This window comes from Saccopteryx bilineata, chromosome 1 (assembly GCF_036850765.1).
Source record: "Saccopteryx bilineata isolate mSacBil1 chromosome 1, mSacBil1_pri_phased_curated, whole genome shotgun sequence".
NCBI classification, from domain to species: Eukaryota; Metazoa; Chordata; class Mammalia; order Chiroptera; family Emballonuridae; genus Saccopteryx; species Saccopteryx bilineata.
In genome coordinates, this window is record NC_089490.1 from 89,337,287 (window position 1) to 89,362,067 (window position 24,781).

Below are 24,781 nucleotides of genomic sequence, written 5' to 3' on the forward strand. Positions count from 1 at the left end.
GGCTCCCTGAAAGGGGCGGGAAGGCGGACCCAGAAGCAGTGGGGCGGAGCCAGCCGGGATGCTCATAGGACGAAAGTGGATTGATTTGTAAGTTGAGACTGGAGCGGCCCATGAAAGGGGGAAGGGAGGCAACGCCGCCGGGCCCAGCCCACCAGACCTTCCGATCCCATTTTCATCCCCTGCCTACACATCCATCCCTTGGGAGGGGTGCTCAGGACTCCAAATGCAGGAACAGCCTGAGGCACGTCCAGTCTCCTCCAGATAAGGTTTCCCGGTGGAACTCTTAGAACCCTCCCTCTCTTCTCAGGTGCAAACGCCCCGATACCCCCCCACCCCGCCACTACTCGCCAGTGCAATTATTCGCCTTGTCTAGTCTTAGAAAAGAGAAAAAAACACCGCCCAAATTTTGTACTTTTCCTATTTTTATTTTAAAGTTTTAAAATTACAAAGACAGCAAATTCTTCCCGGCACAAACACTTAAAAAAAAGGGGGTCGGGGTAAGATGCGCAATTGCGCGTTTCCCTATTTTATGAGAAAGACGGCTGTACAGGGTTTTTTTTCTCCCAGCTCCCGGGCGTGAAATCTAAATGCTAGCTCTAGATAGATATATACACATTTACACGCACATACACAAACCTAGCTCTGTAAAACTACTTAGCAATTCAAAAGTCGACTGCAGTATGTCTTACTGTCCACTCCCCGCCCACTAACCCTCCCCCAACTACCACTATGTAGAAAAGACTCAGAAGTAAAGAGGTCGGGAAGTTTTTAAGTGACGGTGGCAGTGCTGGCGACTCACCAGACCACCAAAGCCACCTCTTGTAAAGGAGGAACCAAAAACCAAGGGAAAATAAAAGTACTCCCAGGACACAATCCAATTGTGTGGAAAAACCCAAGTTTCAAGAGGGCACACTGAGGCACTTGGCTGACTGACTCCCCACTCTTCCCCCAAAGTTTCTACTCCCATAACAGGAGACTTTCTGAAGCCACAAAGACCCCCTCCTGTCCCCCCGCCCCCGCCCCCCACGCACGCGCGCGCGCGCACTCACAGACACACACACACACAATGGCTAGTTTCCAGCTGAAAGAAGCCACGGCTTCTCAGACCAGCTGTCACTTCCACACCCCCCTTACTTCCCTAGGACAATAGGGAGGCCATGGGTACAGACTAACAGAAGTGAGAAGGAAACTGATTTGGACACCCCCACCTAACACACACAAACACACTGCTCACCATTGGGAGGTGGAAGACAGCCCAGAGAGAGTTTATTCCAACTCCTTACTTGGTGTCCAGCTGCTGCCACACCTCTCCTCCCCATCAAGGTTCTGAAACTCACAAGGATGGCTCAACTTAAAGCTCACTAGTCTTAAAGATACCTACAAACCTTACAATTTCTGGGCTCCCTCTCAACTAGCCAGAACAAGCTGCCCTCCCGATTCCCCTCCCCCCCCCCAACATTTACCTTCATGGTGAACAAATCATCCAACCAAATAAAACACAAACTCACCCCAAACCCTAAGTAGATTAATAACAAATTAACAGAACAAAATATAAGTACACTCTCATCATTACAGGGATGAGATTGTTTTTGCTGTCCTTGCACGACTGGCTAAGGAAAATGAACTATTCCCTAATTTCTGAGGAATCCAAATTTGGTTTCTCAAAGTCAGGATAGAAGGGGTTGCAGATGAGTAAGAGAGGAGAAAAGTATTTACAGAAAATAGGAGACAGGCAGGAGTGTCCACAAGGAAAGCTTCACTGTCACTTCTTCTTGCTGGCCCTCTTGGCACTGGACTTGGCTTTGGGCTTCACTGGTTTGGCCTTCTTAGGCTTGGATGCCTTGACTGGCTTGGCTTTGACAGTCTTGGGTTTTTTGGTTTTCTTGGGCGTGGCAGCCGGCTTCTTCTTGGCCTTCTTGACTGGGGTGGCTTTGGCCTTCTTGCTGGGGGCTTTAGAGGCTGCCTTCTTGGGCTTGGCTGCCTTCTTTGGCGTGGCCACCTTCTTGACTTCCTTTTTCGTCTTCTTGAAGGCCACTGACCTCTTAGGCTCGTCGCTCTTGGCTAGCCGGAAGGACCCTGAGGCACCCACTCCTTTGGTCTGCTTGAGGACCCCGGTGGTAACCAGGCGCTTGATGGACAACTTAATCTGGGAGTCGGCGTTCTCGCCCACCTTGTAGTGGCTCTTGATGTACTTCTGGATGGACTGACGCGAGGAACCAGCGCGGTTCTTCTCCGCCTGGATGGCAGCCACGATCATGTCTGAGTACTTGGGGTGGTCTGTGGACTTCTTGGAAGCTTTGGCCCGCTTGGGCTTGGCCGCAGGGGCAGACGTGGAGTTTTCAGTCATGGTGGGCTGCCTTGGTCCTGTTGTTGAAGAATGCGCCTTCAAAAGGGCTACCCCCGTCAGAGGCCGAGAAAAGCCTGACTCGGTATCAGCTTTCGCACCCCTCTCAGGCCACTCCAAAGCCTGGCTCTCTGGGATCTAACTCAGGCCGCGGGAGGACTCTGGGCCGCTTCTGCGTGGCCCGGCCCCGCCGGTCTGTCTCTGCGTGCGGCTGCGGCTGCGGCTCTGGCTCTGATTCTGGCTCTGGCTCTGTCACCGCCTCCGCTGCTTCTCTTTTCCCAGCTCCGCGTCTGGCGCTCGGGCGGCGCATCCGGGTATTTAGCGGCGGCGGGCGGACCGCGGTGAGGACAGGGCTGCTGGCTGCCTGTTCCCGGCCCGGAATGGCGCTGCGCTGCCGCCATCTGTGTTTCTTCCGCCGAGCAAATCCGACCTTTCCCCCCGCCCCGGGCCTTCCCGCTCCTCGCCGCCGCCCGGGGTCGCTGCCCAGCTCCCTGGGCTCCCCCGCCAGGCGGCCCGCAAGCCAAGCCACCGCCCCCCGATACCGCCAGGCGCCCCAAACGGCGCCGAGGACCGCTGGTGCGCCGGCACATTTCCCCTTTGCGGGGGGCTGGCTCTGCGGGGTTGGGGAGCCCCGACGCGGGAAACCCCCCGTAGCAAAGCTCCCCCCTGGGGCTACCAGGGACCCGGCTCTCAACCCGCTGCGGGGTCCCTCAGCCGGGCGGAGTGACCGGAAAGCGGCCCCAACTAACACACGCGGCCCCAAGCCGGGCGACTCCCAGCCGGGCCGAGCCGGGACAGGGGGGAGGGGTCGCTCCCCCGGGGTCCAGTCACCTCTCGGGGGTCATCCCGCCACCGAGACCCCTGCACCTCTACCCCCTCTTTGTCCATTGGGCCCCTAAGCAAACTTTCCCTGGAAGAGTTGAAAGGGCACTTTCAAACTTTGTCCCTTCCCCCTCTTCTATCGACTCTCCCCCAGCCGGCCCCCTGACCTCTGAGGTGGAGGTTCTCTCCTGAGGCCGAACCCCCAATGCTTCCACATTCCCCTGAGGCCGTGAGAAGGGGTATCCCAAGACGCCTCCTCTCCTCACAGACCCCCACATCTCCCATATATACTAACCAGGAATTCATTTATATGTCTCCTTCAGCCAAGGAGTTTTGGGGTGTCAGAGGCAGAGCCCGCTGCCCCCACCCGTGAGGCCCAGCTTGGGGGGTCCAGTCCCCCTTCCAAGGACCTCCCAAGGCGAGGGTCTTGGGGGCAGAAGGACCACAATGGAGGAGCTGCTCCACAGGCTCTAGCCAGAGACTGTCCTGGGGGCCCCTGGGATGAGGAAAAGCTCTGAATGTTTTGGGAGTTTGTGAAAACAAGGCTCTGGGGGAGAGGTCGAGGAGGGGTCCCGTTCGTTGGGTACTAACTAATCGTCGGAAAGTGTGCGGTGGGTCAGGGAACCGGGGCCGGGACCACCGCCATTTTGCTGGGAGGATGCAGTGTCTTTGTTAAAATATATACATCCCCCCGCCCCCACCCGGTACTTGGCAGGTATAGATGAGGCAAACAAGGGGCGCCATAGTCTTTATGGAATCTTAAGGGGCTCTTAGAATAATTAGAGGCCCACAGGCCAGCGGAAGGGACCCCAGAACTCCTGGGACAGAGCACCTTGTTTGGGAGAGACATCTTCCTACTCGCATGCAGGGTCCTGATAGGCAGGGACCCTTGTTTGAAATTCTGGGACGCTCGCTTCCTAAGCCATCTCCCACAACAAACCTGCTTTTATTCCCTAAGCAGAGGCCCATCACTCTTCACGCAAAACAATACCCCGGGAGTGGGGGCATTTATAGCTGGTCAAAATGATGAACTGTGTCTCTGGGTATTGCCCGGGAGCTGTTGCAGGCACTGGCTATTGAGAAGGGAGGGGGGAAGGGTTGGAGGATTTAGATGCAGGACAGGGTCTTAGTAGGGATGGGGAGAGTGGGGGAAAGGGCTCATATTGGATTTCGGTGTCTCACCAAGAGATGGATTAATCCAAATGATTGGGGGGGAGGGAGGGGGGAGGCCTGAGACTTGGTATCAGATGCTTTCTCTGGGGCTTATCTTGGTGGCACAGGTGGGAAAGGGAAGCGTTGAAGGGCCAGGTTGGTTCAAAAGGTCAAGGTCTTATTTGGTTGATGTCAGTTACTCTGTAGCTTCCTGATTGGAAAACAACATTCTGGTGGGTTTGTTTTGGTTATTTTCAAAGACAATTCTCCTGCTTCTAAGATCTGGATGGGGAAATAGGTCTCCAAATAGACACCCCCAGGTCTGAGATGTTCTACCCCCAAATCAGAGACATGTCATCCCCTCATCTCCTAGGTCTGTACACCTCTTAGAATAAGGACTGGATAAATCCAATCACACAATCACAGGCGGATTTAACGGTCGCGCACCCTGGGCCTGGACTTCTGAAGGGCCCCACAAAACTCCAACTTTACACTTTTTTCTGACACCAAGTTTGGTTTCATATGTGCAATTTTAACATTAATAGTACATAATAATTTTTTATTTATTTAAAAATATAGTTAACATGTATTTTTATTTTCCCTGTCTTTTCTTTAAGGGGCCCAATATTTTCTTCTGTGCAGGGACCTCAACCGACCTTAATCCGCCTCTGGGCACAATTAAGAAATAATTTTATTTATAGGGCGCATTACAATTTGCAAAGTGCTCTTCACCTGTTTCTTGATTCTTGCCCCCACCCCCCAGCCTGGGGAGGCAGTCAAGTGATCACTCCCCCCATCACCACTTTTTATTTCCTGTGGAGGCCGAGACACTCGTTAGGGTAGATGGGGGGGGGGATGGGGGCGCACTGTGAGGTTCAGCTCCTGGTGCCCCCAGACTTTTATTTGATTTTGTAGCTGTCACATCCTTATCCCCACCCATTCCAACGACCTGTACATTTTCTCCTGGAACGGAAGCCAGAAATGGAGAGAGGGGTCGCGAGGGCTTCCCACTCGCGGACAGCCCCCTCCCCTGGCGGCCGAATTCACTGCCCCTATCTCTCTATTCGGGAGAATTGAGGGGAGGGGGTCCCCTAGAGTTGAGCGCAGTGTCCGAGTCCGAGGGGGGCAAGGTGAGGAAAGGCTGCCTGCATATTAGCCGCACCTCGCCTCTGCGGAGCCTGGGGACTTCTTGATTCCAACTGGGACCCAGTGGACACCGGGAAGGCTACTTTAGGGTCCCCACCTATCGCAGAGTCATTTTCTCGCCTATACCCAGCGGAACTCCTTCCGCCTCCTTTAACGCGAGCCCTTTAAAATCCCGGAGCCGCAGAGATGCTGGCAACTCCTCCTGGGAAATGTAGTCTCTGGCGACCGCCGAGCCCCGCTCTGCGCCCCCAGCCCAGGACCCTCGCGAGTTACGCAACTGCCGGTCGCCCCGGGCATGGGGAGAAGGTCAGACATCGTCCATCCAGTCGCGCGGAGAGACGCCCAGGCCTCCCTGGTGTCAAAAAGAGGGCTCTACCTACTTGTGGGGTTGGTGAAGGTGAAATGAAATCCTGTATAGAAAAGTGTAAATCGCTTTAGAGTGTCAGGGGTCATGTTCTTACTAATGTGCGTGTGTGCATGTGCCAGCATTTATTGAGCCCTTGATCCATAACTTCTTTTTTCAGGCAGAGGGATCTAGAATGGCTAAAGGATCTGTCCAAGGTGGGACAGCATGAAGGAGTATGACTGCGGACAGACTCCCCAGCCAATGATTTTCCCACTGCATCACCTGTGGTCTCCTGAGACCTTCTAAGACAGCACTTATTCTGGGCTTTGGAACCCTAAGGAATTCACTTGCTTTGTGCCAGGCACTAGGATAGGACCTCTTAAAATTAACCAATTCAAAATAATCCTTATGCTGAAGAAACATGTATTGGGGTGACATTCTTTTCCCCTATAGCATCTAGGTTACAAGCCTGTAGAGTATGTTATTGTACTGAATACTATAGACAACTGTAACACAATGGTAAGTTTTTGTGTAGTACTTTACACATTATAGGTGTGCTATGAGGGCACTAGGGGATAGTTTCTAAGCTCCATTATAATCCAATGGGATCACTGTCATATATATGGTCCTGTAAATGACTGCAGTGTTATATTATGATGTATGACTATGTCCAGGCTTCTCTTAAGAGTAGAGAAAATTGCCTGACCCAGTTGATAGAGCATGGACCTGGAATATTGAGGTCCCTGGTCCCTAAGGTCACTGGTTTGAGCGCAGGATCATCAACATAGCCCCAATTTTGCTGGCTTAAGCCCAGGTCACTGGCTGGGCTTGAGCCCTCCCCGCCCCCCAGTCAAGGCACATATAAAAAGCAATCAATGAGCAACTACAGTGAAACAACTATAAGTTGATGCTTCTCATCTCTCTCCTCCCTTTCTCTCACTCTTCCTATCTCTCTTTCTCAAATCAATAAAATTTTTTTAAAAAAAGTAGAGAAAATTTTGCATCTCAGTGCCCCAGATGAGGTCAGAGAGTTATGGCTGGCTGTCCTTAGGCCTCTGCCTTTTACTTTGAGGAGAGCTAGGAAAAGAACAAATTACCTGACCTAGAGTCTTTGGCTGCTGCTGTAATAAATTTCCCCAACCTTAAAACAACACATATTTATTATCTTACAGTTTCAGAGGTCAGTAGTCCAAAATGGGTCTCCTTGGGCTAAAATCAAGGAGTCAATAGGCGTGCATTCCTTCTGGAAGCTTAAGGAGGAGGATCTGTTTTTTGCCCTTCCCAACTTCCAGAGGCAGCCAGCATTTGTTGGCTTGTGAACCTTTCCATCATAAAAGCTATCAACAATTGATTGTTTTTCATGCTGCCATCTCTTTGGTTCTTACTTCCACCTCCCTCTTCCCCCATTTAAGGGCCTTTGAGATTCCATCGGGCTACCTGGATAATCCAGGATAATCTCCCATCTCAAGGTCATCCAATTAACAACCTTAATTCCCTCTTGCAATGTGGCATAACCTAGTCACAGGTTCCAGGGTTCAGGACACAAACATCTTTGGAGAGCCATTATTCTATTTCTCACACACAGTTATCTACATGCATAACTGGGCAGGCATGGGGATGTGAACAATACCCTCACAACCACTGTGGCCCAAGTGAAGTCCAGCTCGCATCCAGGGCTGTTGCCATGTTCTGAGAAATTCCTGGTTGGGCAGAGAGCTGAAGGTGGTGATAGGGCACTTTGTAGTCACCTTGCAGCAGTGTGACTCTTTGTCCTCTGTTTGATCCCTTGAGTCCCTAAATGCTCCTTGCTTTTCAATTTAAAGAGTCTTAAATGGCCTGGCTTGTGGTGGTGCAATGGAGAAAACACTGACCTGGAACGCTGAGGTTGCAGTTCAAGAAGGTGGGCTGGGCTGGTCAAGGCACATATGACGAGCAAACAATGAACAGCTAGAATGAAGCGACTACTTCTCATCTCCCCCTCTTGTAGAATCAATAAATAAAACCTTAAAAAGAAGTGTAAATGATAGCTAGTCAGTAGGGCTGAGTGGCAGCTCTTAGACAAAGTGAAACCACAGAACCTTGTTGAGAGGAGGACACACAACCCTCCAGGGCATTGCAGCTATCTCCTGAATAGTGAGGGGAACTACTCTTCTGGCCCGGCCTTCTCCCCCATCTCCCACCCCTCCATCGCCAGATCGTGCCCCCTTTCCCTGTGTTCTCCCGTCTGCCTTGTTCTCTCATCTGTTCTCACTGTCTCATCCCCCTCACAGAGTGTGAGCTTCAACCAGAACTGTATAAGCCACAGCCCTTTAGAAGTGGAGGAGGCTCAGGCAGGCACCAGAACAGAGAAGGCACTTGGCCTCCTGGCACTCGAGTCCAGGAAGAAGGTTGGGCATTGATATCATTGCAAATTGTAATTGTTTCAAGTTCCTAGAAGGAAAGTAACAGGGCTGTGAGAGGGGGTGACAGGCAGGCTTATGTTGATCAGGTGTTGTGTGGCTGGATGGGGACAGTGAAGGGCAGTGTGGTGTGAGATGCCGTCAGAGAAGTGAACTCACCTGAGCATGCAGTAATTTTAGCCACAGCAAGGGGTGTAAATTTTGTTGTAAGTGCACTGAAAAGCCTCTGCAGAGGTTTTTTTAAAAAAGATTTTTATTTTTATTCATTCATTTTAGAGAGGAGAAAGAGAGAGAGTGTGTGTGGGGGGGAGCAGGAAGCATCAACTCCCATATGTGCCTTGACAAGGGCAAGCCCAGGGTTTTTTTTTGGGGGGGGGTTTATTAAATTTTAAACGGGGAGAGACAGTCAGACAGACTCCCGCATGCGCCCGACTGGGATCCACCCAGCACGCCCACCAGGGGCGAAGCTCTGCCCACCAGGGGGCAATGCTCTGCCCCTCTGGGGCATTGCTCTGTTGCGACCAGAGCCACCCTAGCGCCCGGGGTAGAGGCCAAGGAGCCATCCCCAGCGCCCGGGCCATCCCTGCTCCAATGGAGCCTCGGCTGCGTGAGGGGAAGAGAGAGACAGAGAGGAAGGAGGGGGGGGATGGAGAAGCAAATGGGCGCTTCTCCTATGTGCCCTGGCCGGAAATCGAACCCGGGTCCCCCGCACGCCAGGCCGACGCTCCACTGCTGAGCCAACCGGCCAGGGCCAAGCCCAGAGTTTTGAACCAGTGACCTCAGCATTCCAGGTTGACTATTCACTGCACCACCACAGGTCAGGCACCTCTGCAGAGTTTTAAGCTAAAAAATGTAAGTTTCTTTAACTGACCTGTGGTAGCACAGTGGATGAAGATGTGTCAACCTGTAACACTGAGGTTACCAGTTTGAAACCATGGGCTTGCTGGGTCAAGGCACATACGAGAAACAACTATGAGTTGATGCTTCCCACTTCCCTGCCCCCACCTTTCTCTCTCTCTCTACTCTCTCTAAAATTAATAAATAAAAGTTATTTATTTATTTAGTGAGAGAGAGGGAGAAAAGAGACAGAGAGACCCAGATGGACAGGAATGGAGAGAGATGAGAAGCATCAAATCTTAATTGCAGCTCTTTAGTTGTTCATTGATTGCTTTCTTTTTTCTTTTCTTTTTTTTACAGAGACAGAGAGAGAGTCAGAGAGAAGGATAGATAGGGACAGACAGACAGGAACAGAAAGAGATGAGAAGCATCAATCATTAGTTTTTCGTTGTGACACCTTAAAGAATTTATTTTTATTTTTATTTATTTTAGGGAGGAGGGAGGGAGAGGAAGAGAGAGAGAGAGAGAGGAAGGGGGGAGGAGCAGGAAGCATCAACTTCCATATGTGCCTTGACCAGACAAGTGCAGGGTTTTGAACCAGCAAGCTCAGTGTTCCCAGGTCGACGCTTTATCCACTGCGCCACCAGAGGTCAGGCTCGTTGTGACACCTTAGTTGTTTATTGATTGCTTTCTCATATGTGCCTTGACCGGGGGCTACAGCAGATTAAGTAACCCCTTGCTCAAGCCAGCAAACTTGGGTCCAAGTTGGTGAGCTTTGTTCAAACCAGATGAGCCCGCGCTCAAACTGGCAACCTCAGGGTCTCAGACCTGGGTCCTCTGCATCCCAGTCCGATGCTCTATCCACTGCGCCACCATCTAATCAAGCTCATTGATTGCTTTCTCATACATGCTTTGACCAGGGGGCTTCAGCCAAGCCAGTGACCCCTTGCTCAAGCCAGTGACCTTGGACTCAAGCCAGCAACTATAGGTCAGATCTATGAAACCATACACAAGCCGGTGACCCGCACTCAAGCTGGATGAGCCCGCACTCAAGCCAGTGACCTTGGGGCTTCGAACCTGGGTCCTCAGCATCCCAGGTGAATGCTCTATCCACTGCGCCACCACCTGGTCAGGCAAAAATTTAAGTTTCTTTAAAAAATTAATCCAGTTACTTTAAGATAAAATTTTAAATTATGACCAATATCATTCATGCTAGACATTATGCAACACATTTATGATTCTAAAACCAATATGGAAATGAACAACTATGTTCCCATCGCTCAAGTTAACATAATAAACATCACCAGTCCCTCAGAAGCCCCTTTGTACCTCTCCCTGATCAAATCTCTGTGACCTTTACCCTCAAATTAGGTAAACAAGTCTCTTGTTTTTCTTTATAGTTTTCCCATATATGGCTTTATTCCCGTACACTATACAGCTTGGTGTTGCCTGGTTTTGGACCACATACAAATGGAATCATATCGTGGGTGTTTTTCCTCTGACTTGCTTCTTTTACTCAGTGTGACATTTTTGAGTAATCCACATTGGTGCAAGCAGCTGAGGCTCATTCATATTCACTGCTGTGATCAGAGCACGTACTGGTTTTGTAGGGCCTTAAGTTTCTACAATTTTGGGGGTCCTTTTAAAAAATATATAAAATTTAATAGAATATTAGGCAAATAACTGAACTTATATTTAGAATGAGAAAAGAACTCACAAGTTGTAGATTTTTTTATTATTATTTTTTTTCTGTATTTTTCTGAAGCCGGAAACAGGGAGAGACAGTCAGATAGACTCCCGCATGTGCCCAACCGGGATCCACCCGGCACGCCCACCAGGGGGCGACGCTCTGCCCACCAGGGGCGATGCTCTGCCCCTCCGGGGCGTTGCTCTGTTGTGACCAGAGCCACTCTAGCACCTGGGGCAGAGGCCGAGGAGCCATCCCCAGCGCCCGGGCTATCTTTGCTCCAGTGGAGCCTGGGCTGCGGGAGGGGAAGAGAGAGACAGAGAGGAAGGAGAGGGGGAGGGGTGGAGAAGCAGATGGGCGCTTCTCCTGTGTGCCCTGGCCGGGAATCGAACCCAGAACTTCTGCACGCCAGGCTGACGCTCTACCACTGAGCCAACCGGCCAGGGCACAAGTTGTAGATTTTTTTAAAAAAACTGATAAATACTACAAGCATAACAACTTCCAGAAATATATTCTTTTCACTAATTAACTGTTTGATCCACATGGGTAGGGTCCCTCTCAGAGCCTTACAAGTGACTTGGGGATTCCTTGGGGCCTTAGAAGGGGTTTGGGCAAGAGAGGGACCCTAAGGCCAGTTGGCTCAGTGGTAGAGTGTTGGTTAGGCATGTGGATGTCTCAAGTTCGATTACCAGTCAGGGCACACAGGAAAAGCGACTATCTGCTTCTGCACACCTCCCTCTCCCACTTCTCTCTCTTTCTCTTCCCCCCCCCCTGCAACCATGGCTCGATTGGCTTGAACTCATTGGCCCTGGGTGCTGAGCATGACTTCGTGGAGTCTCCACTTTAGGCATTAAAAATAGCTCAGTTGTGAGCATGGCCCCAGTTAGGCAGAGCATTGGATCCAGATGGGGGTTGCTGGGTGGATCCTGGCTGGGGCACATGTGGTAGTCTGTCTCTCTATCTCTCCTCCTCTCACTTGGAAAAAATAATAAAAGAGAGCGACCTTAAGACTTTGGCAAGGTCCCTTCACAGTGAATCCATCCCCGAATGTGATTCTACTATAGGAAGAGGCCACAGTTGGTCTCCATTCTACTTATGATAGAATGGTTCCCAAAGATGTCCATGTCCTAATTCCTGGAGCCTGTGAATATGTTCTGTTATGTGACAAGGAGGAGTTAAGGTTGCAGATGGAATTTAAGGTTGCTGATCTTGAGATAGGAGACTATCCTGGATGATCCAGGTGGCCCAACGTAATCACAAATGTCCTTAAATAGGGAAGAGGGAAGCAGAAGAATCAGAACCAGAGAGATGGCATCATGAAAGAGACCTGACTCAATCCAAGGAATGCATGCTGCCTGTGGAAACTGGAAAAAGGCAAATAAGAGATCTTCCCCTGGAACCTCCAGAAGGGACACACACATTCCAACCCCTTGCTTTTAGCTCAGTGAGACACATTTTGGACTACTGGCCTCCAGCACCATAAGGTAATAATATATTTGTGTTGTTGTAAGCCACCACATTTGGGACAATTTATTAGAGAAGGCTTAAGGAAACTAACCCACTACTAGATTGTATGGACATCTGAGTTGTTTGCAGGTTTTTGCTTTCCAGTGTTGCTGTGAATTTTCTACTGTAAGGGTCCTGGTGCGAACAGAAAGGAGCAGCAACATGTGTGGCTTCAGCTTTCCCAGGTCACACCTGTGCTTTTTGCGGGCTGCAGTGTGGAAGGTGGATTAGGGAAGGGCAGAAAGAGGTTGGCAAGACCAGTAGAGGCCATCTCAACTATGTAGATACTGGACTAAAGAGATGAAAGTGCCCAGGCTGGGTAGCTCTGTTGGTTGCAGCATGGCTGATACGCCAGGGTGCAGGCTTGATCCCTGGTCAGGGAACACACAAGAGTCAACTAGTGAATACATGGATAGGTGAAACAGCATTTTAATGTTTCTCCCCCCACATACACCTTCCTCTCTAAAACCAATCAATCAATATGAAATTAGAGAAAAGAAAAAAAAAGAGATGGCAATGGAAGTAGAAAGAATGGGCAAATGTCAAATGTGAGAAATATTTAAGAGGGCAAGTCCACAGGACTTGCTGAAGGATTCATTGTTGGGGTTTAGGGAAAGACTCCCAAGTTCCTGGAGGGAAAGCAAGGAGGAGGGTGGGCCCAGCGATGGTGATAGCCAGGGAGTCTGGCACCAGGACCCTTTCTCAGTGGCCTTCCCCTTTCCTGCGCTAAAAGAAGACTCTTCTGGCCCCCCCTCAGCCTCATGCTGAAAAAGCTGATCTCTCACCTGCTTCTCCCAAATTAGGAAAACATGGCAGCCCTACGTGGCTTGAGAGTCAAATGATGGACAAACACTCCCCAGGACAAAGGAATGAGCATGCAGGTGACAGCTTCACAGTTAAACTTTAACTAATTTAACTGAACTAAACTTTAACTCGTTTTCTAAGATTTAAAGCAACAGAAGACATCACCGAGACAAAGACAGAGGTTTTGACCCATAGGATAGTTTAGTCTGCTGCGTGGACACCACCCTTAGGAAGGCTTTGTGGCACTTACACAGGAGGGGAGGCTGCATGTGCAGACATGAAAATGTCTACGGTATGCTGAGAAAAGCAAGCTAAGAAAAATATGCGTGGAGGATCTTATTTTATAAAACAGGGAAATTCGAAGCTCCCTCCACAGGTATATAATAGTAGTTCACATTTACTGAGTAGTTACTATGTGCTTGGCACATAGTGCTAGGTGCTAGGTGAGGACAGGTGGCGGCCCAAGCTCAGAGCCAGAGGCTGGGCATTGTGAGGAGGCAGTGGCCATGTGTGGCGTGGGCTGGAAGTTTGCCGGGCCCATGCATTCGGACATCATTCCCACTTCAGGGAGCAAGGACTGAGCCCATGGTATGAAGGAGAGGGTTGTAACTGTAGGGCCCACAGGCAGGCCGACCAGGCCCTTGGGGAAGTGGGACTGGCCCCTCTGGATGGAGGGAACCCCTGGGATTCTCAGACTATCCTGGAAGAGACCTCAAGAGGGAGACACTGAGCTTCTTACCAATAAATGCACAAGAGTCCTTGAGAGATTGGTTAAAAAAACAACCATATAGCACTGTGACCTGGCCATTCTCCACGCTCCGCAAATGGGCCGTGACTATATGCGTGGGGTCACGCCACATTATTACTCAGTTTTCTGTGAGAAGTGGAACTGGGTCATGGCAGGCTTTTATTTTTTACTTTTAACCCTAAAAGCAGCATTTGTCAGCCAGTGTGTCATAAGAATTTCTAAAACGTGCAATAGCTGGCTATTCAGAGACACTGACCTTCTTTCCCTTATATTGTCAAATTAAAGAAAATCACAACAGCCAATGCAACAATAGCCATCAGGTATAAATGAATCAAAATTATGTCTATTTTTTGTGTGTGTTAGATTGACAAAAGATACATTTTTTGGTGTGCTGCAGACTTTTAGTAAATAGTTTCTGTGTGCCATGAGATGAAGACGGTTGAAAATTGCTAAACATGTTTTAATTTTATTATACCCTCGTTTTAATTTATACACCAGTGTTGTCTTTTTTTTTTATTGGTTGATTGATTTTAGACAGAGAGGAAGGGGGTGAGGGTAAGGGGGAGAGAGAGAGAGAAAGAGAGAGAGAGAGAGGGAGAGAGAGAGAGAGGGAGAGAGAGAAGCGTTCATTTGTTCCACTTCGTTGTGCATTCGTTGGTTGCTTGCCATATGTGCTCTGACCAGGAATCACATCTGTAACTATGGTGTTTCGGGATAATGCTCTAACCAACCAAGCTAACCAGCCAGGGCTTGTCTTTTTAATTTTATTTTATTTTATTTTTTATAGAGACAGAGAGTGAGTCAGAGAGAGGGATAGACAAGGACAGACAGACAGGAACGGAGAGAGATGAGAAGCATCAATCATTAGTTTTTCATTGCGCGTTGCAACACCTTAGTTGTTCATTGATTGCCTTCTCATATGTGCCTTGACCGCGGGCCTTCAGCAGACCGAGTAACCCCTTGCTGGAGCCAGCGACCTTGGGTTCAAGCTGGTGAGCTTTTTTTTTTTGCTCAAACCAGATGAGCCTGCACTCAAGCTGGCGACCTTGGGGTCTTGAACCCGGGTCCTCTGCATCCTAGTCCGACGCTCTATCCACTGCGCCACCGCCTGGTCAGGCAGGGCTTGTCTTTTTAAAAAAATGTATTTTAGCCTGACCTGTGGTGGTGCAGTGGATAAAGCATCAACCTGGAATGCTGAGGTTGCTGGTTCGAAACTCTGGGCTTCCCCAGTCAAGGTAATCAATGAACAACTAAAATAAAGCAACCAAGTTGATGCTTTTCGATTCCCCCTCCTCTCCTCTCTCTGTAAAATGAAAAAATAAAACCTTTTTTTAAAAATTGATTTTAGGCCTGATCAGCTGGTGGCACAGTGGATAGAGCGTCGGACTGGGACACAGAGGACCCAGGTTTGAAACCCCAATGTTGTCAGCTTGAGCGCAAGCTCATCTGGCTTGAGCACAGGGTCACTGGCTTGAGCATGGGATCATAGACATGACCCCATGGTTGCTGGCTTGAGCCCAAAGGTCACTGGTTTGAGCAAGGGGTCATTCATTCTGCTGTAGCCCCCTGGTCAAGGCACATTTGAGAAAGCAATCAATGAACGAAGCTGCAACAAAGAATTGATGCTTCTCATCTCTCTCCCTTCCTATCTGTCTGTCCCTATCTGTCCCTCTCTCTATCTCTGTCACACACACACACACAAAAATTTGATATTAGGCCCTGGCTGGTTAGCTTAGTGGTAGAGCATTGGCTTGGCGTGTGGATGTCCCAGGTTTGATTCCCAGTCAGGGCACACAGGAGAAGCACCCATCTGCTTCTCCACTTCTCCACTTCTCCCCTTCTCACTTCTCTTTCTCTCTTTCTTTCTCTCCCCCTCCTGCAGCTATGGCTCAGTTGGAGTGGGTTGGCCCTGGGAGCTGAGGATGGCTCCATGGCCTCCCCCTCAGGCACTAAGAAGAGCTCAGTTGCTGAGCAAAGGAGCAATACCCCAGGTGGGCAGAGCATTGCTCCTAGTGGGCTTGCTGGGTGGATCCCGGTCGGGGTAGATGCAGTAGTCTGTTTCTGCCTCCCCTCCTCTCACTGAATTTTTTTTAAAAATTGAATTTAGAGAGAGGAAGGGAGAGAGAGAAACATTGATTTGTTATTCAACTTATTTATGCATTCATTGGTTGATTCTTTTTTTTTTTTTTAATTTATTCATTTTAGAGAGGAGAGGGAGAAGCAGAGAGAGAAAGAGAGAGAGGAGAGACAGAGAAAGAGAGAAGGGGGGAGGAGCTGGAAGCATCAACTCCCATATGTGCCTTGACCAGGCAAGCCCAGGGTTTTGAACCGGCGACCTCAGCATTTCCAGGTTGACGCTTTATCCACTGCGCCACCACAGGTCAGGCTGGTTGATTCTTTTTAATTTTTTATTTATTTATTCATTTTAGAGAGGAGAGGGAGAGACAGAGAGAGAGAAGGGGGGAGGAGCTGGAAGCATCAACTCCCATATGTGCCTTGACCGGGCAAGCCCAGGGTTTTGAACCGGCAACCTCAGCATTTCCAGGTCGACGCTTTATCCACTGCGCCACCACAGGTCAGGCCATTGGTTGATTCTTATATATGCCCTGACTGGGGATCAAACCTGAAACTTTGGCATATCAGGACGATGCTCTAACATACTGAGATACCTGGCCAGGACCTACACCAGTGTTGTTTAATTTTATAAACAATAAGCATGTATTAATTTTTTAGTAAAGAATCTTCATAATGTCAAAAACATACATATGATGAAAAGGCAAAAAGTAATATAGAAAATACCTTCAGAGTAAATATAATAAATAGTAATTATTTTTATTTTTATTTTTTATTTATTCATTTTAGGGGGGGAGAGAGAGAGAGAGAGAGGAGAAACAGAGAGAGAGAGAAGGGGGGGAGGAGCTGGAAGCATCAACTCCCATATGTGCCTTAACCAGGCAAGCCCAGGGTTTCGAACTGGCGACCTCAGCATTTCCAGGTTGATGCTTTATCCACTGCACCACCACAGGTCAGGCAATAGTAATTATTTTTAGCATATAAAATACTGTTACAAATCCTTAAGAGAAAAATGGTAACACCCTGATGGGAGAAAGATCATTTATAGACAAGTAAATACTTATAGCCACTTTGATCTCGTAAGGAAGCAAAGCTGTGCTGCTTGAAACAACAGCAGTGTTGTGTTTGTCACCTTCTTTTTTTTTGTATTTTTTCTGAAGCTGGAAACGGGGAGGCAGTCAGACAGACTCCCGTTTGCGCCCGACTGGGATCTACCTGGCACGCCCACCAGGGGGCGATGCTCTGCCCATCCGGGGCGTCGCTCTGTTGCGACCAGAGCCACTCTAGCGCCTGGGGCAGAGGCCAAGGAGCCATCTCCAGCGCCTGGGCCATCTTTTGCTCCAATGGAGCCTTGGCTGTGGGAGGGGAAGAGAGAGACAGAGAGGAAGGAGAGGGGGAGGGGTGGAGAAGCAGATGGGCGCCTCTCCTGTGTGCCCTGGCCGGGAATCGAACCCGGGACTTCCGCATGCCAGGCCGACGCTCTACCACCGAGCCAACCGGCCAGGGCCTCGTGTTTGTCACCTTCTATGTTTTTTTTTTTCTTCTGTGTGTGTGGCAGCGACAGAGAGTCAGAGAGAGGGACACATAGGAACAGACAGGAAGAGAGAGAGAGATGAGAAACATCAATTCTTCGTTGCGGTTCCTTAGTTGTTCATTGATTGACTTCTCATATGTGTGTTGACCGGGGGGGCTACAGCAGACCGAGTAACCCCTTGCTCGAGCCAGCGACCTTGGGCTCAAGCTGGTGAGCCTTGCTCAAACCAGATGAGCCCGCGCTCAAGCTGGCGACCTCAGGGTCTCGAACTTGGGTCCTTGGCATCCTAGTCCAACGCTCTATCCACTGGGTCACCACCTGGTCAGGCACCTTCGATGTTAACTAAGGTTTTTAGAAATGAGAATAGTGCTGGGAGTGAGCTGGGCACTTCCTCACCTGTTCACAAAGTACATAGGACATGATATCAACACATTTGGGTAACTATTTGCCTCTAGGAATCAAGAGCCTTAAATTGCTCAAACTCAACCTGGATCTAATCATGAGGAAAGAACTAGACAGACCCAAAATGAGGGATGTTTTGCAAAATGATTGGCCTGAACCCTTCAAAAATGTTGAAGTCATGAAAGACTACAAAAGCAAGAGACATGGTTCCAGATGAAAGACAAATAGACCTGACAACTAAATGTGATACATGATCCTTGATTGGACCTCAAATTTAAAAAGGAATAAATTATAAAGGGCATTATTGAAACAATGAGGAAATATGAACATGGAGCATATATTAGATAATATTGTACCAATGTTCCATTCCCAGAACATGCACATTGGGCATGTAAGAGAATGTCTTTTTACTTAAGAGATGGATGCTGGAGGACTGAGCGAGCGTCAGGATATCTGCAACTCAGATCTTTCGGCAAAATACATACTTAGACAAAGATAAAGGTGGATGGATTTGTGCATATATAGACATAGATACTAATAGCACAACAGAGAAAGCAAAGGTGGAAAAATGCTGACAATTGGTGAACCTAGGCAAAAGATGTGTGGGTATTTATTGTCTTATTCTTGCAGCTCACCTGTAAATTTTAAATGTACAGAATAAGTTGGAGGAACGGTATTCAAGGCCAAGTGAGTCTGGTGGCGAGGCCCACTCTCAGCCCTGTACCTGAGAGAGGCAAGGGTTGCCAGCCTGGTGAGGCTGACCCTGGCTCTGGTCCCAGTCCTTAGAGCCCCACCCTGAGTACCTCCAGGTTAGAGACCCTTTTACAGGCCTGTCTGGGGGCTCCCTCCATACGCCTCCTCCCCAACTCTGGTCCTGCTCAAGATTCCTGAGCCAGTCTTTTCCACCTGACTGCTCATCCCACATCAGGCCCAGGATGAGGCCACATCCTATACTGGTCCCAGACTTGGCACTCAGGCTGGGCTGTGTCAGGGAGACTGAGTGCCAGTCCTGGTTCTACCTGTGGTTAACCTGAGTCCCCCCCTTAGCCCTGCTCTGGGACCATTTTCTTGCTGGACTTGCCCACCTATCATCTCCAACACTCTGAGTTTGTCTTTTCTAGCCATGGGCAACTGTTGGACAGGCAGCCATACTACAGAGGTTGGAAGCGCCTGGAGATGGAGGACTCCCAGGAAAGGCCCTGAAGCACCCCATCCTAAATTTGACGCCTTGGAGCCCAGAGCACATGGAGGGGCTGTTTGTGTTTCTTTTTTCAAAAAGCAGTAATACCCGGCCTGACCTGTGGTGGCGCAGTGGATAAAGCGTCGACCTGGAAATGCTGAGGTCGCCGGTTCGAAACCCTAGGCTTGCCTGGTCAAGGCACATATGGGAGTTGATGCTTCTAGCTCCTCCCTTTCTCTCTCTCTGTCTCTTCTCTCTCTCTCTCTTTCTGTCTCTCCCTCTCCTCTCTCTCTAAAAAAAGAATAAATTAAAAAAAAAAGGCAGTAATACCCAACTAACATCAGCACCAGCTGTTTTCCTTACCTTGGGGCACATACTCTGCTATTGAAGCAGTCAGCTGAGCTTGACCTTGGGGCCCTTTACTTGAGCAAAAGCCTGCCTGCAAGAAGAGATAAGGAGGGGTCCCTGGGCATGGAGGGGTTAGGGCATTCTGGAAGCAACACACATTATAAAGCAAGACCAAAGGTTCCAGGAAAAGATGGTAAAGGACATGGGTTGTGGCCCCTGCTCTCTGAGGTACCTAAACCAGCTGTCCACCAACACGGATAGCCTCCAGTCAGCGCTTCCTTACTGCCCAGAGGAAGGAACAATGGCCTTCCTTGGTTCCAGTTTTGGGAATAAAGGTCAAAGACTTTTAGAATTAAATAATTTGAGATAATCAAATTATGGAAGCTGAGAATTCTATACTTACATTAGAGTTCTCGTATAGGTTAGAATTATTAAATATTAGAGTCGCAATCTCTTATGGCTGGGGAGTGCTTAGGCAAATAGTAGTTTTTTTGTTTTGTTTTGTTTTTGTGTTTTCTGAAGTTGGAAACGGGGAGGCAGTCAGACAGACTCCCGCCTTCACCCGACCGGGATCTGCCTGGCATGCCCACCAGAGGGCGATGCTCTGCCCATCTGGGGTGTTGCTCTGTTGCAACCAGAGCCATTCTAGCACCTGAGGCAAAGGCCATGGAGCCATCCTCAGCGCCCGGGCCAACTTTGTCCAATGGAGCCTTGGCTGTGGGAGGGGAAGAGAGAGACAGAGAGGAAGGAGAGGGGGAGGGGTGGAGAAGCAGATGGGTGCTTCTCCTGTGTGCCCTGGCCGGGAACCTAACCCGGGATCCTGCACGTCAGGCCGACGCTCTACCACTGAGCCAACCGGCCAGGGCGAAATAGTTTTTTTACTCCATGCACCACCCTCTCAAATGCACTACTGGTGCCCTGGCCGGTTGGCTCAGCGGTAGAGCGTCGGCCTGGAGTGCGGGGGACCCGGGTTCGATTCCCAGCCAGGGCACATAGGAGAAGTGCCCATTTGCTTCTCCACTCCCCCTCCTTCCTCTCTATCTCTCTCTTCCCCTCCCGCAGCCAAGGCTCCATTGGAGCAAAGATGGCCCGGGTGCTGGGGATGGCTCCTTGGCCTCTGCCCCAGGCGCTGGAGTGGCTCTGGTCGCGGCAGAGCGACCCCCCGGAGGGGCAGAGCATCGCCCCCTGGTGGGCGTGCCGGGTGGATCCCGGTCAGCGCATGCAGGAGTCTGTCTGACTGTCTCTCCCTGTTTCCAGCTTCAGAAAAATAAGAAAAAAAAAAAAAGAAAAGAAAGAAAAAAAAAAAGCACTACTGGTGCCCTGACCAGCAACAGCAGCCTAAGGGCCCTAGAGCCAAGGCTGGGATGCCTGGGATGGCAAGGAGGCTCACACAGAAGGCCTGGCTGCTATATCACAAGGGCCATGCCCAACTGGGGCCCAAATGCAATTGGCATCACACTCTGCGGCGTTCAAAACATGCTTTAGTGCTGGCTGGGAGCAAAGAGCTACTCCTGGAGAGGTGTGGGCATAAACTGAGTCGTGGCTTCTTTAGAAAAGTTTAGGTCCCTTTACTCATGAGTATTGAAAGTGTTTAAACACATCTTAGAAGGTAATGTGGGTGGGAGAAGCACCTAAATCTGCTGTGTGCCCTAAAGTAGTTTGCTAGCCCTCTCTGGGCCCATGAATGCTCTCCTGTATACTCAGAGTTTGGCTGGAGCTCATCAACCCACTCAAAATCCACAAGTCCAGCACACTGGCCAGGTCCAAGCACTATAGATCCATGTAATCTGGGTTTTACCACTTACTGGTATGAAACTCTTGGCAAAATGATCCTTCTGTGCCTCAGTTTCCTCCACTGTAAACTGGGAATAATAATGGTACCTTTCAGCCCTGGCTGGGTAGTTCAGTTGGTTAGAGCATCATCCCAATATGCCAAGTCTGTGGGTCGATCAGGCACATACAGGAATCAACCAAAAGCCTGGCCAGAAAGCTTAGTTGTTTTGAGCATCAGGAAGAACAGAAGTTGCCAGTATGATCCCCAGTTAGGGCACTTACAGGAACAAATCGATGTTCCTGTCCCCCCCCCCCCCCTCTCTCAAATCGATAAACATTAAAAAAAAAAGGAATCAACATCCTGACCAGGTGGTGGTGCAGTGGATAGAGCGTCAGACTGTGATGTAGAGGACCCAGGTTCGAGACCCCGAGGTCGCCAGCTTGAGCACGGGCTCATCTGGTTTGAGCAAAAGCTCACCAGCTTGGACCCAAGGTCGCTGGGTCCAACAAGGGGTTACTGGGTCTGCTGAAGGCCCACGGTCAAGGCACATATGAGAAAGCAATCAATGAACAACTAAGGTGTTGCAACGCGCAATGAAAAACTAATGATTGATGCTTCTCATCTCTCTCCGTTCCTGTTTGTCTGTCCCTGTCTGTCCCTCTCTCTGACTCACTCTGTCTCTGTAAAAAACAAACAAATAAATAAAATTAAAAAAAGGAATCAACCAATGATATGCATAAATGGAACAAATTGATGTTTCTTTTTCCCTAAAAAATCAATCAATAAAATTGAATAATGACACCTATCTTACAGAGTTTTCCTGAACACTAAATGTGTATATATGTATATGAATAGATATATATATGTGATATGTATATAATAAATTTCATATATGTAAATTACATACATATGTATATAAAGTACTACATATATATATGTAAGTGTCTGACACATGAAATCAGTGCAGTGTAAGTTTTAGCTGCATCATCACTGTTGATATTTCAGACCTGGATAGAAATGATGAGGTTGTCCACAATAAGGCAGCAGAGACTCAGAGACTCACGAATGTGGTAAGCATTTTACTTTTGGCTAAGATTTACATCAATTCAATGTGGGAACTGTGGATTTTCTCCTGTTGACCCATAGCTTTGACTGGTAGTTTCATATGGTTTTGCTTCATTTTTTTTTTTTTTGTATTTTTCTGAAGCTGGAAATGGGGAGGCAGTCAGACAGACTCCGCATGTGTCTGACCGGGATCCACCCGGCACGCCCACCAGGGAGCGATGCTCTGCCCATCTGGGGCGTAGCTCTGTCACAACCAGAGCCACTCTAGCGCCTGGGGCAGAGGCCAAGGAGCCATCCCCAGCGCCCCCCGGGCCATCTTTTGCTCCAATGGAGCCTTGGCTGCGGGAGGGGAAGAGAGAGACAGAGAGGAAGGAGAGGGGGAGGGGTGGAGAAGCAGATGGGCGCCTCTCCTGTGTGGCCTGGCCGGGAATCGAACCCAGGACTTCTGCATGCCAGGCCGACGCTCTACCACTGAGCCAACCGGCCAGGGCTTGCTTCATTTTTTTAAAATATGGGAATCTCTTATCCCTGAATGTGGTTTGTTTGAGAGACCAAAAGTTTTAAAACATAAAAGAGGCCCACTAATAGGAGTCTAACCTAAGGAAATAACCAGAAATTCACACAAATATTTGTGTACAAAGATGTTCACTGCAGTATTATTTTTAATCTTAGAAAAATTGGAAAAAATTTATATGTGAAACAGTCAGAGGGCCCAGTAGACTACTAGGTTTTATGAAACTAGTAAGAATAATAGAGCTCTCCAATTTGTTAGCATAGAGAGATGTTAATATATCAAGAGGTAAAAAAGTTGTATTTCAACAGGGTAGTTTTTAGCATTTTGAGGTTGTCAAGTAGCTTTTGTGTAGTGTGAGTCCATGAAAGGTATATAATTTTTTACATTAAAAGAAGTATGTAGTACCTGACCAGTGATGGTTCAGTGGATATAGCGTTGACCTGGGATGCTGAGGATCCAGGTTTGAAACCCTGAGGTTACCACCTTAAACCTTGGGCTCATCGGGCTTGAGTGCAGGGTCGCTGGCTTGAGCGTGGGATCATAGACATGATTCCATGACCACTGGCTTGAAGTCCAAGGTCGCTGACTTGAGCAAGGAGTCACTGGCTCTTTTTGAGCCCCAGGTCAAGGCACTTATGACAAGCAATCAATGAACAACTAAAGTGATGCAACTACGATTGATGCTTCTCATCTCTCTCCCTTTCTTTCTGTCTCTCTCTTTCTGTCTCTCTGAAAATAAATAAATAAATAAATAAATAAATAAATAAATAAATAAGAATTATGTAGCTTTCTGATCTACCATCTGTGATGGAACTGCTGCCAAGATGCATTATTTTCATGAAAACCCTTATGGGAAGACTGCCACTTTTTTTTTAATAATGTTTTTTTATTCATTGATTTTAGTGAGAAAGGAACAGAGAGAGAGAGAGAGAGAGGGAGAGAGAAACAGGAACATAAATCTGTTCCTGTATGTGCTTTGACTGAGGATTGAATCTACAACTTCTGTGCTTCAGGATGATCCTCTAACCATCTGAGCCATCCGGCCAAGGCAAGACCATCACTCTTGAGGCTGAACACTCAGAAACAAGAGAAAACGGGAAGGCCAAGATCCAGAATAAGGAAGGAATTCCTCCTGATCAGCAAAGATGGATCTTCAGTGGGTCTCTCTCCAGCACACCTGTGCTTTTCCCCACCCCCTTCTTTTCTCAGTGGCCCCCCCTCTTTCTCTCCCCCTCTTCCTCCCCTTCCCTCTCCCTAGCACGCCTCTGCCTTTCCTCCCCCTTTCTCCCTCAAGGCTTGTATCTTTGCTTTCTTTCTCCTAAGCACCAAGAGCCTTCCTCTTCCCTCTCTAACTTGTTTCCTGAGCCCACACAGCCCAGCTGGCTGACTTCTTCAACAGCTCACTTCTCATTTCTTCTACCTTTGTGACTTTCTAAATAAACTTTTGCCTATAAAAAAAATAAAAACACTAATCTTTGCTGGCAAGCAACTGGAAGATGGATATACTTTGACTACAACATTCAAAAGGAGTCCACTCTTCATCTTATGTTGAGACATTCTGGTTGTGCCAAGAAAAAGAAGCAGTCTTGCACCACTCCCAAGAAGAACTGGCATAAGAGAAAAGGTTTAGCTAGCTGTCCTTAAATATTACAAAGTGAATGAAAATGGCAAAATCATTCACCTTTGTTGGGAGTGCCCTTCAGATATATGCGGTGCTGGAGTTTTTATGGCCAGCCACTTTGACAGACATTTTTGTGGCAAATGTCTGACCTATTGCTGCAAGAAACCAGATGACAAGTAATTGCATGTGGGTTAATAAACAGCATAAACTAACACCCCAAGAAGTATATAAGTATGCAAAATTATGTGTATATACAGAATTACAGAAGTCTGACAGGATAGTCAACAAATGAATACAGTTTAGCTCTAGGTGTAAATTTATTAACGATTTTAGAGAGAAAAGAGAAAGAGAGAAAGGCAGGATGGGGCGTAGGAGTGGGAAGCATCAACTCATAGTTGCTTCTTATATGTGCCTTGACTGGGCAAGCCCGGGGCTTTGAACCAGTAACACTTTATCTACTGCAAGTCATCCCCTCTGTT

At 48.6% G+C, this 24,781-nt stretch overlaps 1 protein-coding gene and 1 pseudogene across 1 annotated transcript; one reads left to right on the top strand and one right to left on the bottom strand.

The window, feature by feature from the left end:
- Positions 1 to 404: 404 nt before the first annotated feature.
- Positions 405 to 2,658, bottom strand: H1-0 (H1.0 linker histone). Its single transcript, XM_066258613.1, has one exon. The coding sequence runs from the start codon at positions 2,345 to 2,347 to the stop codon at positions 1,763 to 1,765; it is 585 nt and encodes a 194-aa protein (XP_066114710.1). The 5' UTR covers positions 2,348 to 2,658; the 3' UTR covers positions 405 to 1,762.
- Positions 2,378 to 24,482, top strand: LOC136319258 (ubiquitin-ribosomal protein eS31 fusion protein-like; annotated as a pseudogene).
- Positions 24,483 to 24,781: the final 299 nt, after the last annotated feature.

Excerpts from the sequence above, each read along its gene's own strand:
- H1-0 (XM_066258613.1), bottom strand. The coding sequence starts at position 2,347 with ATGACTGAAAACTCCACGTCTGCCCCTGCGGCCAAGCCCAAGCGGGCC.